This window comes from Podarcis liolepis, assembly GCF_965112155.1.
Source record: "Podarcis liolepis genome assembly, chromosome: 15".
In the NCBI taxonomy this organism is placed as follows: Eukaryota; Metazoa; Chordata; class Lepidosauria; order Squamata; family Lacertidae; genus Podarcis; species Podarcis liolepis.
This window is the reverse complement of record NC_139566.1, coordinates 9508575-9521618: the sequence shown is the minus strand read 5'-3', so window position 1 is coordinate 9521618 and position 13044 is coordinate 9508575. Positions and strand designations below refer to the sequence as shown.

Sequence of the window (13044 nt, the reverse complement as noted above, 5' to 3'; positions counted from 1 at the left end):
CCTGTAGCCATTGTACATTCAGCTCTTGATTATTCTGGTCCTGTGTCTAGGAGCCCTAGAAACAATATGTTTGTGTGTCTGTAAAATATGTGGCCTGTCTGTCTGTCTGTCTACAGTGCAGTGTGGACTTTGAAAACTGCTTGGGGTGAGGCTAGGGGGAGTTCAGACCCCCTTCGACCCTGCTTTTTGTTTTGTTTGCCCTCCAGCGGTCTCTGCTTTTTGAAGGCCGGAGGGAGCCTAAGCCCAGCATTCTCCAACCTCGGGTCCCCAATATGATGTCGGACTACAACTCCCATCAGCCCCAGCTGGCATTGTCCCAGTGGTTGGGTGATGGGAGATGTAGTCCAAGCAACCTTAAGCCATCATTTACCTTTCCCCCTCTGCCCCCCCCCCCCATTTTTCCATTCTGGCAACTTCATTGTTTTTAAAGCCTTGTTCCCCACTCCAAGGTAGATGCATGAAATTGACCTTAAGTGTCTCTTTCCTGGTGCGTTTGGCACCTAGCTTGTGACGAGGCTCTTCCAAACTTACAGACTCGTTGACCCCCTTTGCCAGCTTCTAAAATTGCCATCGACTGTGACTCCAAATCCTTAGGAATGTAAATGAAAGGAAGTCAAGGAACATCAGTATATAATCATCACTTAGTAATCATCCATCGCCATTACTAGGAATCATAAAACATATATTAAAAAAGTAAGAATCTTAGTGCAGAGGTTCTTCATTGGCAAAGGGAGTTGCACTCTGTACATGCCCCCGGGCTCTTTATTGCTGAGGCCCTTGGTCCCTAATTAATTTTTTTGCGTTATACCTTGTAATTCCCTTTTCCACCTTGGGCCCCTTTTGGCCCCCCAGGGCTCTACTCACCTCCTGCACGGTCCCATCAACCATTGACGTGGGTCAATATCTTACCAGTTTGGTAAGATGCTTTAGAATGTGTTAAAGCCAGTTAGAGGTTGGGACTAGGGCATGGGAGACCTGGGTTCAGATTGCCACTCAACAGCAAAGTTCCTTGCAGTGACTTTGGGCTAGCCGCTGCCTCTTTTGGCCCGGCCGACCCTGCAAGGTTGTTGTGACGATAAAAGGGGGCAGGAGGTGGAGAAGCTTTCACATCATCTGGAGCTCCTTGGAGGAAAGGTGATAGATAAATAGCATTGTGAATAAGAAAGAATCACGACTTCCTCCTGAGATTAACCTTGGGAATCCTAATCACATTCCTGGCGCCCTTTCCTCTCTCTCCCACCTCCTCTGCCCTTGAGCTTGTCGCTCGGAAAGGGAATGGCTGTTTAAAAATCGGTTTTTGTGTGCGAGAGTTGTGCTGATCATATCCTAAGTCCCTTCTCATGGTTAACACCAAAGGCCCATATTTCAGCAAGCAAATACAAACCCTCATAGCCACTTTCTGTGCAAGTCGTCCTAATTCTAGGCCGTAGCTCAGTGGTAGAGCTTCTGCATTGCATGCAGAAGGTAGGGCTGGGGGAGACTCCTGTCTGAAATCATGGAGAGCTGCTGCTGCTGCTGCCAGCCCGTGTAGACAGCTCTGAGCAAGATGGACCCAAGGGTCTGGCAATAGCGTAAGGCAGCTTCCTGCGTTTCTGTGCTTCAGTTTGTGCAAATGCCACAGGAAACCCTCTGATTTTAAAGAGAGGTGATGCTATATATTGACCACCACCTTTCAAAAAATAAATAAATAAATACAGGGGTCATTTCACAAACCAGATGACCGAGCCCTCTGTGCTGAAAGGGCCAAAGCCAGCTGAGATTTAAAGGTTTCCTCCGTAACAGGTCTGTGTCTCCTAAGGCAAAGCTCCCAGGATGTCAGGCAGTTATGTATCGCTCACTTCCTATCTTGAAAAGCAGTCCTTTCTGAATTGCCTTAATTTTACAATTTGAGGGATCGTGGCTGATCTGCGGCCTAAGTAACACCTAGGCGGCCCTCCTTGCAGTAGAGCAGGCCGAGGCAAACTCCGGCCCTCCAGATGTTTGGGACTGCAATTCCCATCATCCCTGACCACTGGTCCTGTTAGCTAGGGATGATGGGAATTGTAGTCCCAAACATCTGGAGGGCCGGAGTTTGCCTATGCCTGCAGTAGAGGTTAGCAACTAGAAGCCCCTGGGGCCTTGTCTAGCCTTCCCCTCCCTGGTGGAGGAGTTGTCGACTACCGCCAACCCAGAAGCAATGCACTTTGGACAGCATTTATTGGGGGTGGGGTGAGGGTTGCCCCCCCCATTCCACTCCTTGGAAGCCCTCACAGAAAACCAGCTGTGTCTGAAATGTCTCCTGGAATTACCTGTAGCTGAATCACTGTTAAAAGATCAGGCGAAAGTTAACTCGGCTGCTGATAAGGGAAGTGGAAATATGTTTGTTCACCACAGGCCCGGCCCCATCTCTGCAGCTCTGGGGAACCAGAGGGTGTTCACCTGCCCACTCTCACTGTTTAATCTGCTAGGAGTGAACAGGTGCGGCCTTGTTTCCAAGAGCTCTTTCCTGCCCAAGGGCGTCATCCTTTAGACCTTGGGGAGAAACAAAGAGCCCTCCTGTATTTCAATTATGCTCTCAAAAATACCCAGTGGGTGTTCGTCAGGGAAAAGCATGCAGGTGAAAAACCTCCATGGGTGAAATTAAACCTTCGGGGGTCCTATTTTGACCTGCAAGGCCAATTCTCTCCGCCACCCACCCCAGTCCTGCACACCAGATGTCAAATGCATTTGCAGTTGTTCCTGTGGAAACCGGATCTGCATTTCAAAAGCAGTGGCAAATGCAAGCTTTTTCCCCAGGTTGCTTCCGAATCCTGCTGCAAGCCCCGCTTTCGGCAGGGAAAGGGATGCCAGATTCTTCCTTTGTAGCCCTTGCTTTGCTAGAAAGGAAGGGAGTCCGGGATGTGCTTTTGTGCGCTCCTGATTCTAAGACATGACTGAAGGTGACTGACCGGTTGGGTGACTCCACCTCCCTGCCAAACATGGCCCACGGACAGTAGGCCAGTTCTGGATCTGGCTGGCAGAGGGTGGCCCACTTTTCCAACTCTTTCTTAACATTTGAAACATCTTTTTTTTTAATTAAAAAAAAGAATAGGTTCTTATGTGTTTTAAACTCCCAAATGTGGAATTTATGGTTCGAGTGCAAATGAGTGTGTTTAGGTTTTTTTTAATTTTACAATGATGTTTCATGTGCTGTCCTGAAACAAAGTTTTCTGGGCAGCTTGTAAGTATATACAGTGAGGGGGGGGGAAAGTATTTGATCCCCTGTGAAATTTGCCCGTTTGCCCTCTGATGAAGAAATGACCAGTCCCTAATTTTAATGGTAGGTTTATTGTAGCTGCGAGAGACAGAATAACAGAATAAAGTTAATTTAGGGTAACTTTTAAGTTAATTTTTGTCTTCCGGGTTTCTGGGGTTTTTCCTGTTGTTATTCTGTCACTCACAGCTACAATAAACCTACCATTAAAATTATGGACTGTTCATTTCTTCGTCAGAGGGCAAACGGGCAAATTTAGCAAGGGGTCAAATACTCCCCCCCCCACTGTATAAACAACCCAAGCACAACTTAAAAACAAAATAAAAGCTGAGGATCTTAATTGGAAGGGAACTTGACTAGCCCCTGTCCCCTCTGCAGCCCTCTGTGACTTCCCCCAAGCCTCTATGGAAGATGTGAGGGACTTCCAGAAGGATATGGGGGGTGTGTGTGTCCCAGGGTGTGTGTTTTCAAGGACGGAAAGTGTTCCTTCCATTAACTCGGGATAATTTAGCAAGCCAAGCCTGTATCTCCAGCGGAATTCCAAGAGTATCCATTTCTTCTCCCGTTCCATTTCACAAAAAGTCTGTAAAATCACTCCTCTGCCCAGATTTGAAATCTGAATTGCAAGATGTGGCTCAGGTATATTGCTTTGCCTTGTCGTTCTTGCCTATCGTCAGAGGGGCGGACTTTGGTAATATGGGACCCCGAGTGAGGACAGAATTTGGCACCTTGCCCCATACATTATTTTCAAATTTTCCATTTTTTAAAAAATTATTATTTTGCACCCTCTCAACTAGGCATGCTGTGCAGTGAAGCAGCTCCACCCTAAATCCAGTACTGGTATCATAGAGTGTTTTTCCCCTCTTACTATTTTTTTAAAAAATGCTTTCACTTCTTTGTTCGTCGAGCTGTTTGTGAACTCATGGCCCCGATGTAAAGAAACTGAAATGCAGCTGGCACTCTAAGCCCAAGTCAAGACACAATTGCAGTAGTTTGTGGCGTGACCCATAGGCCATAAGAGTCAACTTTCGGGAAACGCCAAATAGCGGCTCAGGAAACTCTAGCAGTTGACTGGATGTTTCAGTGTCAGTTCTTTCTTAAAAGCTCAATAAGTGATACTTTCCCAGTATTTATTGACTGCTCACTTAAGATTAGCAAGCCGTCTCTGGCAGAGCTCAGTTTCTGGGGAATCTCAACTCATGGCACTACACCCTACATAATGCCATAGGGCAGTGACCCCAAAATGGAGCAACCAGGGCGCATTCTGCTGTGGCCCCTCTTCTGTGGCATCACTTCTCCCCTTGCAAAATATGAGTGGCTGGGGAAACCTGGATGGGTGGGGCATTAATTATTATTATTATTATTATTATTATTATTATTATTATTATTATTATTTACAACAACAAACCCACACAGCACAAAATTGTTACTGTTGTGCTGAAGGATACTCAGTCTAAGCAGCTGATGACAGGCTGCCCATAACTCTGGACCCTGTTATCTTCTTGGAATAGAGTACAGTGGTGCCCCACAAGACGAACGCCTTGCGAGACGAAAAACTCGCAAGACGAAAGGTTTTTTCGTTTTCGAGTTGCTTCGCAAGACGAATTTCCCTATGGGCTTGCTTTGCAAAACAAAGCTTGCCCCCGCACCCCGGACCTCTTTTGAAGCAAGGGGCGGTGGGGGGAAGATCGCTTCTCCCCGTTGCCAGCCCCGCAATCTCCAGGGGCAGAGGGGAACCGCACCTCTGTCCCCTCTTATGAAGCAAGGGGCGGCAACGGGGAGAAGCGATTCTCCCCGCTGCCCCTTCCCTTGCTTTAAAACAGGTCCCCTCTGTCCCCGGACGGTCTCCATAGGAACACATTGATTGATTTTCAATGCATTCCTATGGGAAACCGTGCTTCGCAAGAAGAAAAAACTTGCGGAACGAATTAATTTCGTCTTGCGAGGCACCACTGTAACTTCTCTGGAGAGAAAAACAGCCCTGCAATAGAGCTGCAGGCTGCAAACAGCCCTGAAAACAGCAGTCAGGGCCTTGAAACGCTTTTGCAGGGAAGCGTTTCAAACTTTCTGAGGAAGTTTGTCAAAACAGGACCTTACCCACAGCTTCCCCATTCCTGACATAAAGGCTTTTTCAAAAATTGATTTATAATTTTCATTATTACCATTTCCAAAATCACATTCACTTTCAAATACACATTTCCACCGTTAATATTTTTCCTTTAATAAAAACATTCAGCGACTTCCCTTTCGCCCCTTCCCAGGTTCCTTTAATATTCCCCCCATTCCTGCATATTATTATACATCCATTTAGATCACTTTCTCCGCTTATTCTTCCTTTATTATATATTATACCGTTGCATTTACTGTAATGCCGCTAGCGTTTTCGCTTTCTCTCACTTTCAGTCCGGTGACACTTCTAAATAAAGAAGCAGCTCATATTAATAACCCTTAATTGGTGTCTTCTCCCAGCAAAGAAAACCACCATCTTCAAAAGATGCATCTCCTACTATTGTGTTCTTTTGTTTTATTTTAAATATATATTTCTTGCTTCTTACATCTAGGTCTTACCATTGTTTTTAGCAAGCACCGAAAAGAGTAGATTGTAGGCGCCTGCCTGATATCAATTGGCAGGGAGTTCCAAAGTGTAGGGGCTGCCACGTTAAAATACCAATTTCTTACAGATGTGGAACAGGTATTGGGTGGCACCTGTAACAGTGCTAATTCCGCAGATCAAAGTGGTGGACATGCATTGGGTGTGGGGGGCAAAGGTGTTTTCACAGAGCCCAAGCTGTTAAATAGTAACACCTTGAACTTGGCCCAGTAGCAAATTGGCACCCAGTGCGGATCTCTGAGCTCAGCAGGTATTATAGGCTGTCAAGGCCTCCCATCCCATCAGCAGTCTTGCTGAAAGATTCTGCACTAACTGCAGCTTCTGGATCAAGCACTATACACACACACACACACACACTCGTACCTTGGATCTCAAATGCCTTGGCTCCCAAACAAATTGAAACACCAAAGTGACTTTTCCGTTTTTTGAACATTCTTTTGGAAGCCGAACGTCCGGCGGGGCTTCCGATTGGCTGCAGGAACTTCCTGCAGCCAATCAGAAGCCACACTTTGGTTTCTGAACGTTTTGGAAGTCAAACGGACTTCCTGAACGGATTCCGTTCGGCTTCCAAGATACGACTGTATAGCTCATCGCAGTAATCCAGTCTTGCACTAACCAGTGCATGAGCTACTCTAGCTAGGTTTTCCTCGTGCAGGAACAGGTCCATAGCTGTCAGAGGTTTCTCTGTGATCGGTTTGTCCGTTCGCCTTGGCCGCCGTTGGGGATCCATTCTCTGCTATGTGTATATCTGACCTCACTCTTTCCTCCTTCCCTCTGTAAATCCATCACTGGCTCCTCTTCCTCCTCCTGACGGCCTGGACGACCTGCCTTCCCTCACTTCTCCTCACCCCCCTTTTCTTTAAATAGACGAGCTGTATGCCCAGAAACTGAAGTACAAAGCCATTAGCGAGGAACTGGACCACGCCCTCAATGACATGACTTCCATGTAAATACCGGCGTTTGGGCCTGTCGGGTGCGCGGGGTGGGGGCTTGTGTGTTCGCCTCCGCTTCAGCGTGCCTTGTCTGCTGTGGCAAGCGCGGTACTAATGCTGCTCCAGCGGTTGGGTTAGGCTGTTCAGATGTCGCTGGACTCGCGACTCCTGCCGCCGCCGACCACTGTGCATGCTGGCCGGGGCTGGCGGGTGTTGCGAGTCCGGCCAACATCTGACGTGGCCCTACAGCTTCCCCACTCCTCGCTTCACGCCTCTGTAAGTGCATTTATTATTATGTGGTCCCTGATTGTCTGGGACATGTGTGCAAGACAGGAGGCCAGGGACCTTGGCTCTCCAGGAGTTGCTGAATGACAGCTCCCATCATCCCTCGCCACTGGCCATGCTTTTGGGGGCTGATGTGGAGTTGGGGGACCAGCCGGCATCTGTAGCGCCACAAGCTTCCCCACGCCTGGCCCTAGAGTTGCAACAGGCGATGCCAAATTAGACAGTCCAGCCAGCTGACTTTGTATAAGGCAGTGTGCGTGATTTGCAAATTTGGTTAACTACAGCAAGGATAACTCACCTCCCATGGTGAAAGCAATTCCTCCTGTGTGTGTTTTTTGGCACAGTGTGTCTAGCCAGCATGGTGACTCAGATAATTTTGGAATACAGCTCCCATCGTCAGGGTCCGTGAGGAGTTAGGAATCCACCAAATCCGGAAGGCCACAGGTTCACCAGCTGCTACTGAGCTGCTCGTTCGAACCCTCACGTTTATTTGCAGTCGACAGACCCTTTAAACGATTAATAGCAATTTTATAACAATGGACAATAGCCTTTAAAAATGCATGTTGATGTGACGGAAAAACACAGGTTTTAATGCTATTCATCAATATATATATTGAAGTGATCTGAAACAGATATCCATATTTACAAACTTCGCCACTTTCTCTGCAGCTAACATTGGAGCCCTGGAGCAAAGGGAAACTCAGAAAAGTGGCCACGGATGGGCTGTGTAATAGGATATATTAGGTCTTTCCAGCCCCTTGATAGAAACCACAGTGGGAAAGCGCATGCAAGGATAGACTGCACAAAGGCAGCCTCCCTTCTCATTGGGGTTTTGTTGTATCTGCCTTCCTATAAATTGGACTGGAGAACATTCAGCCCTACCAAAGTGAACCACTCCACCCCTCCTCCTCCCCCTCCCTCGATCTGCCTTTTGGTTGAATCAGGGTGGACCCAGTTTCCTGCCCCCGTGAAGGGCAAGGCCTTTCAATTCCTCTTTCCAGGTAACTACAGCTGGCTGCCCCGGAAGAAGGGTTCCACACCCTGGTCCCCTTTGGGAGGAAAGGAGGGACAGAGCTTGATTTAATAAATAAAAAATATTGAGACTTTGGTGGATGAATTAATACCTCCCCCCCCCAAAAAAAATCCCCGCACGCCCCGCATTTTTTGCATTGGGTTGGGGAGGCGTTGCAAGGAGCATTTGTGTGTGGCTACCTTGCTTCACTGACAGCATGAACCTTTGCCCTTCCCACTTCCATCTTCCTGATACCTCTTTGCATCCTGGGTGGGGGGGTGTTCAGGGGGCTGTATCAGGTCAGAGGCGCGGCGCGTATTAACCAGAAGTTGCTTGGCAACGGCTGGGTGTGTGTTTGCAGGGCGAACCGCTTGCATCTTACTTCCCTTTTTAAAAAACAAAAGTTTGGTTTGATATGACCGGCTGCTTTTTGGCCTCTTGTGTGTGCGTGGGCTTGGTTTGCGGATTTGACGGGACGCTCCCTGTCCTTTCCTTTCCCCTAACCACGGAATGCGTTCCTCAAGTGTGCCGTGCCCTCTCTCTTACTCTCTTTCCATGCACCATGTCGCAACGGCCTTCTTTCCTTCCTTTCTCTCTCGCCTGCAGATAAAATCTGTGATTCCAAAGCTCCACTTAGTGGCTTCTTCCCGCAGCTTCTTCTCTTTTTTCCCTTCCGGATTTCTTTTTTGGTCTCGTTTCCTCTCCCTCCGTTTGCTCCTGTCGGCTGATCTTTCCCCCCCCCCCTGCGACGTCGCCTCATCCTACACTGGCACCTTGGGGCATCCGTGGGAACAAGCCTCTTCCCTACGCTGGGATGTGCGTGACCTCACGAGCTGTCGGACTGCTGCCTCTCCCCCTCCCCGGCTGGGCCACTCCGCTGCACCCTTGGTCTGGAAAACAAAGCAGCCTTTGTGACGCCCGACGTGCCGGACTCTGCCCGGGCGTGGGGGAGCCAGGCGTGGGGGAGCTGGGGGCGGGGTCCGGGATTCTTGTCCGCAGAGCTAATCGGAGCCTGGCTGGCTTGCAAGCAAGCAGGGTGACACTTCTGGGGTGTGTGTGTGTGTGTTTGTGTGCTCCTGGAGACCGTGCTGCTGTAGCGACTGTCACACTGCTGGCTTTTACGAAACAGATTTGTGTAACCGTCGGCGGAATGTAATATAGACATGATGCGCTAGACGCTGGGCCGGGTCTGATTTCTGCACCACCTTTCCACGAAACAAAAAAAGTCCTGTGGCTGTTGCACTGTGAATGGTTACTCTGGGTTCGCTAAACACATTTTGCAAAGGGTGTGACACACACTCACACGAGAACCGCTGCATGAGGCTTGGCATTGTCCACACAGCGACACCCTCGACACCATTTTATATTTGGGGAGTTGGGGAGGAAATGATCTTGGGCAGGGATGAAAGGATTGTAAAACTGCAAGCCAAATGGTTTAAGCCCTTTTCTCTCTCCCCGCTTCATAAGCTGAGCAGTCAGCGTGGGTCCCCGCAATAGGAAATGTTTCGCACAGTGCAAAGCAAAACTGGTACCGTATTTTTTGCACCATTACACTCACTTTTTTCCTCCTAGAAAGTAAGGGGAAATGTCTGTGCGTGTTATGGAGGGAATGCCTACAGATGGTGGGGGGATTGCTGCAGTTGTGAGCAGAGGATCCATGGTTCCCCTTCCTTCCCTCCTCCGTGGCTCACTTTGAAACAGCAAAGCAGGAGAAGAGCCGCTGAGTGGGGAGGAGAGAGGGACAGAGAGCCTGCTTCTTTAAAGGAGCAAAGCGGGAGAGGAGAGGAGCCGCTTACACTCCTGTCCGGTTGGCTCCTTTAAAGTAAGCAGGCTCTCTGTCCCTCTCTCCTCCCCACTCAGCTCGCTAAATAGCATTATTAGCAGCATCCTTCTCCACACACCCCATGCGTGCTCCTTGTCCCTTGAGTGCTTTTCCTTCCCTCCCCACTTAAAACGTGGTTACAAAGCACGGATCCACATGGATCCTCAGGATTTTTGCACTCGGTCACCCCAAATTCACCATCAGATCACATAGCATGTCCATGGCTACATCTTGCACCAAAAAAATCACGCACCCACTGTTGCCTGGGGCCGCAGTGGTACAAAAATGTGGTTACAAAGCATGGATCCACATGGATCCTCAGGATTTTTGCATTGGGCTACTCCAAACTCACTGTCAGATCACATGTCTGTGGCCACAGCATGAACCACAAAAATCATACACCCACTGTTTCGTTTAGAATATTTTTTTTCTTGTTTTCCTCCTCTAAAAACTACGTGCGTGTTATGGTCCGGTGCGTGTTATAGAGCGAAAAATACGGTAATTCGCCGCTGTGAGAATGTGATGTCGGTGGCGTCTTACTACACAATTCACCTTTTCTTAAATGGACATTGGAGAAACCTCTCTGGGTCAGTCTAAAGGCCCACATAGTCCAGGATCCTGTTCTTGCTGTGGCCAGATACTTTTAAAACCATTAAAAAAAAATAAAAACTTCCAGGCAGTGCAACCAGTACATGAACATAAGTATAGCTCTGCTGGATCAGGCCAAGGGCCCATGTAGTCCAGCGTCCTGTTCTCTCAGTATTGCTCTGGGAAGCCCACAAGTAGCCTTATCCCCCATGAATTTGCCTAATCCCCTTTTCAATGCATCCAAGATGCTGGCCATCACCCCTTCTTGTGGGAGCGAATTCCAGGGTTGTAACTATTGTGCAGAGAAGTCCTTTCATTTTGTCTGTATTAGGTCTGTGTGTTCAGAAGCTGTATACCTCTGACTCCCAGTTGCCAGGGGACACCCAGTGCCTGGCTTGCAGGCTTCCTGGAGACCCAGGGCAGACAAGCTGCTGTTCCCCCCCTCCTAATGGGACTGCTATATAAGATGCCCCTCTGGTCCGATCCAACAGGGCACAACTATCCAAGTAATGTTGACATGACATTCTCATCAGGACCGCAGCTGCTAAATGCTGAGACAAACCCATGTTTGTGCTGCAGCAGGTGTGCCTCTGGGGAAAGGATGCAGCTCAGTGCCAGAGCCCCTGCTTTGCATGCTGAAGGTCCCCGGTTCGATCCCCGGTGTCTCTGGAAAGGGCTGGCTGCTCGTCAGAAGCACACTGCTCTTCTGGCTCAGTTTCACTCGCTCCACCTCTTCCACAACCCCTGCCCACCTTAAGACATGCCCATGTTTTATTGGATGCCAGGATTGGAAAACCGCCATCCTGTCCTTTCTGAACCCCAACCCCACCTGCCCCTCTGCATCTAGGAGCATCCAGGGGATTGGGATTCTGCTGCATTTTGAACGAGGCGGGCAGCGTCAAGGGATCTGGTCCAAGGGGAAGATGCGGCGTAGCTGTCAACCTTCCATTTTTTGCGGGAAATTCCCTTATTCCAGCGCCGTTTCCCGCTGCTATCCCGGATTGTTAGATATCCCGTAGACTGTCCCTGGGACAGGTGAGGCTGCTGATCCCTTATTTTCGAGGCTGCTGATCCCTTATTTTCGAGGCTGCTGATCCCTTATTTTCGAGGCTGCTGATCCCTTATTTTCGAGGCTGCTGATCCCTTATTTTCGAGGCTGCTGATCCCTTATTTTCGAGGCTGCTGATCCCCTATTTTCAAATCTGAAAGTTGACAGCTATGAGATGGGGACATCAGGCCTGTCACCCGCATGGGAACAGGAAGTGCGGGGGCTGCTTTGAAACACTCTAGCTCTATGATTAGAACCAACTCTACTTTTGCCACAGCTTCCCAGGCGCCACTTCTCCCACATAGGGGATCCAGCCCTTCAGTGCTGCTCTTTTTTTCTCCTTCCTCCTGTGGGTGCTTTTTTTTTTTTAAGGGTTTCATTTGCATGGGGCTGTTTAGCATACCCAAAAGCTGCTTGGTCATGATGCCGCTCAGCTTGCCAGATCGCATCTTCAGAGGTGTTATCTCAGGCCGTCCAGCTGTTTCCCCCTCTTCCTGGCCACGGAGCTTGCATATGGAAAGGGAGTGGGTGGCCCCCAAATGGCTGGAGCTCAGGGCAGCGGCTCTGGCTGAGTCTCAGCGGCTCTGGCTTCTTGCACAGGCAGCATTGCAGGTTTAATTCCCTGGCACGTCCTTGTTAACGATCTCTGTGCCTGAGAACATGGGGGAGCTGCTGCCAGCCAGAGTTCTGGGCTAGATGGGCAGGTGGTGCACCCGCCCAGTGTGAGGCAGCCTCCAAGGAACATAAGAGCCCCGCTGGATCAGGCCAGAGACTCCTCTAGTCCAGTATCCTGTTCTGATAGGGGCCGACCAGGTGCCTGCAAGCAAGATTCGATCACAAGAACCCTCTTCCCAACCCGCTGTTTGCAACAGCCGGAATCCAGAAGCCTCCAAAAACTACCAGTGACTCTCTAGGGCAGGTGGTCCACGACCTTTTTGGACCAGAGGGCACATTTGGAAATGTAGGAACAACAAAACAACCCATTTCACAGAATGAATAACGGGGAGGGCTCAGAATGCCGACCCCTCTGAGCATGCAAAGCACTAGACACCCAAAACAAATAAAACTGGTAAACAAAGACCCACACACACATTTATTTTTTAAAAAAATAAGTAGCGAGGGACAGGGTACCATTGTGGGATCTCCAGCTTCTAGGGTTTCTGTGCTCTTGCTGCAGGTGTTGTGGCTTCAACCCACACAAAAGCCGCTTTCCATGCACAGCCGGGATCTGTATAAAGTTGGAGCTGTGCTCAGCTAGTCTGTTTGCCTGTTTGGAGGGCATTCTGCCCGCTACAGGTAGAAAAAGCATCCTTCCATATGGCTTCCCCCTGCTGCTGGCACAGGATAGGTTGCCGTGTGGTCCTCGTAGGGCGGTGCAAGGGAGGAGGTTGTGGCTGCAGCCGAGAGCCCATTTTTGCCTATCCTTTGGGAGCAGGGCCGTAGCTGAGTGACGCAGCTTGCACGCAGAAGGTAACTGGTTTAATCCCAAGGTAAAAGAGGCAGCGGGGCTGAGA

The 13044-nt window shown here is 49.3% G+C and overlaps 1 protein-coding gene across 19 annotated transcripts in view; it reads left to right on the top strand.

Annotated features, from left to right (window-relative positions):
* The window catches only part of TPM3 (tropomyosin 3), a gene marked incomplete at its 3' end in the record, with an annotated part of 75485 nt that overhangs the window by 56878 nt on the left and 5563 nt on the right, over window positions 1–13044 (top strand). For 7 of the 19 annotated variants that reach the window (XR_014519581.1, XR_014519583.1, XR_014519585.1 and 4 more), the window contains one exon: window positions 6711–6789. The exons of 8 other annotated variants lie outside the window; for them this stretch is intronic. Coding sequence is in view for 7 of the 11 variants with exons in the window: in XM_083477349.1 (XP_083333475.1) it covers window positions 6711–6789 (79 nt within the window). Of the gene's footprint in view, window positions 1–6710; window positions 6794–8678; window positions 9249–13044 lie in introns of those variants that run through there. 4 more of the 19 variants (XM_083477348.1, XM_083477342.1, XM_083477351.1 and 1 more) reach the window with 2 other exon arrangements.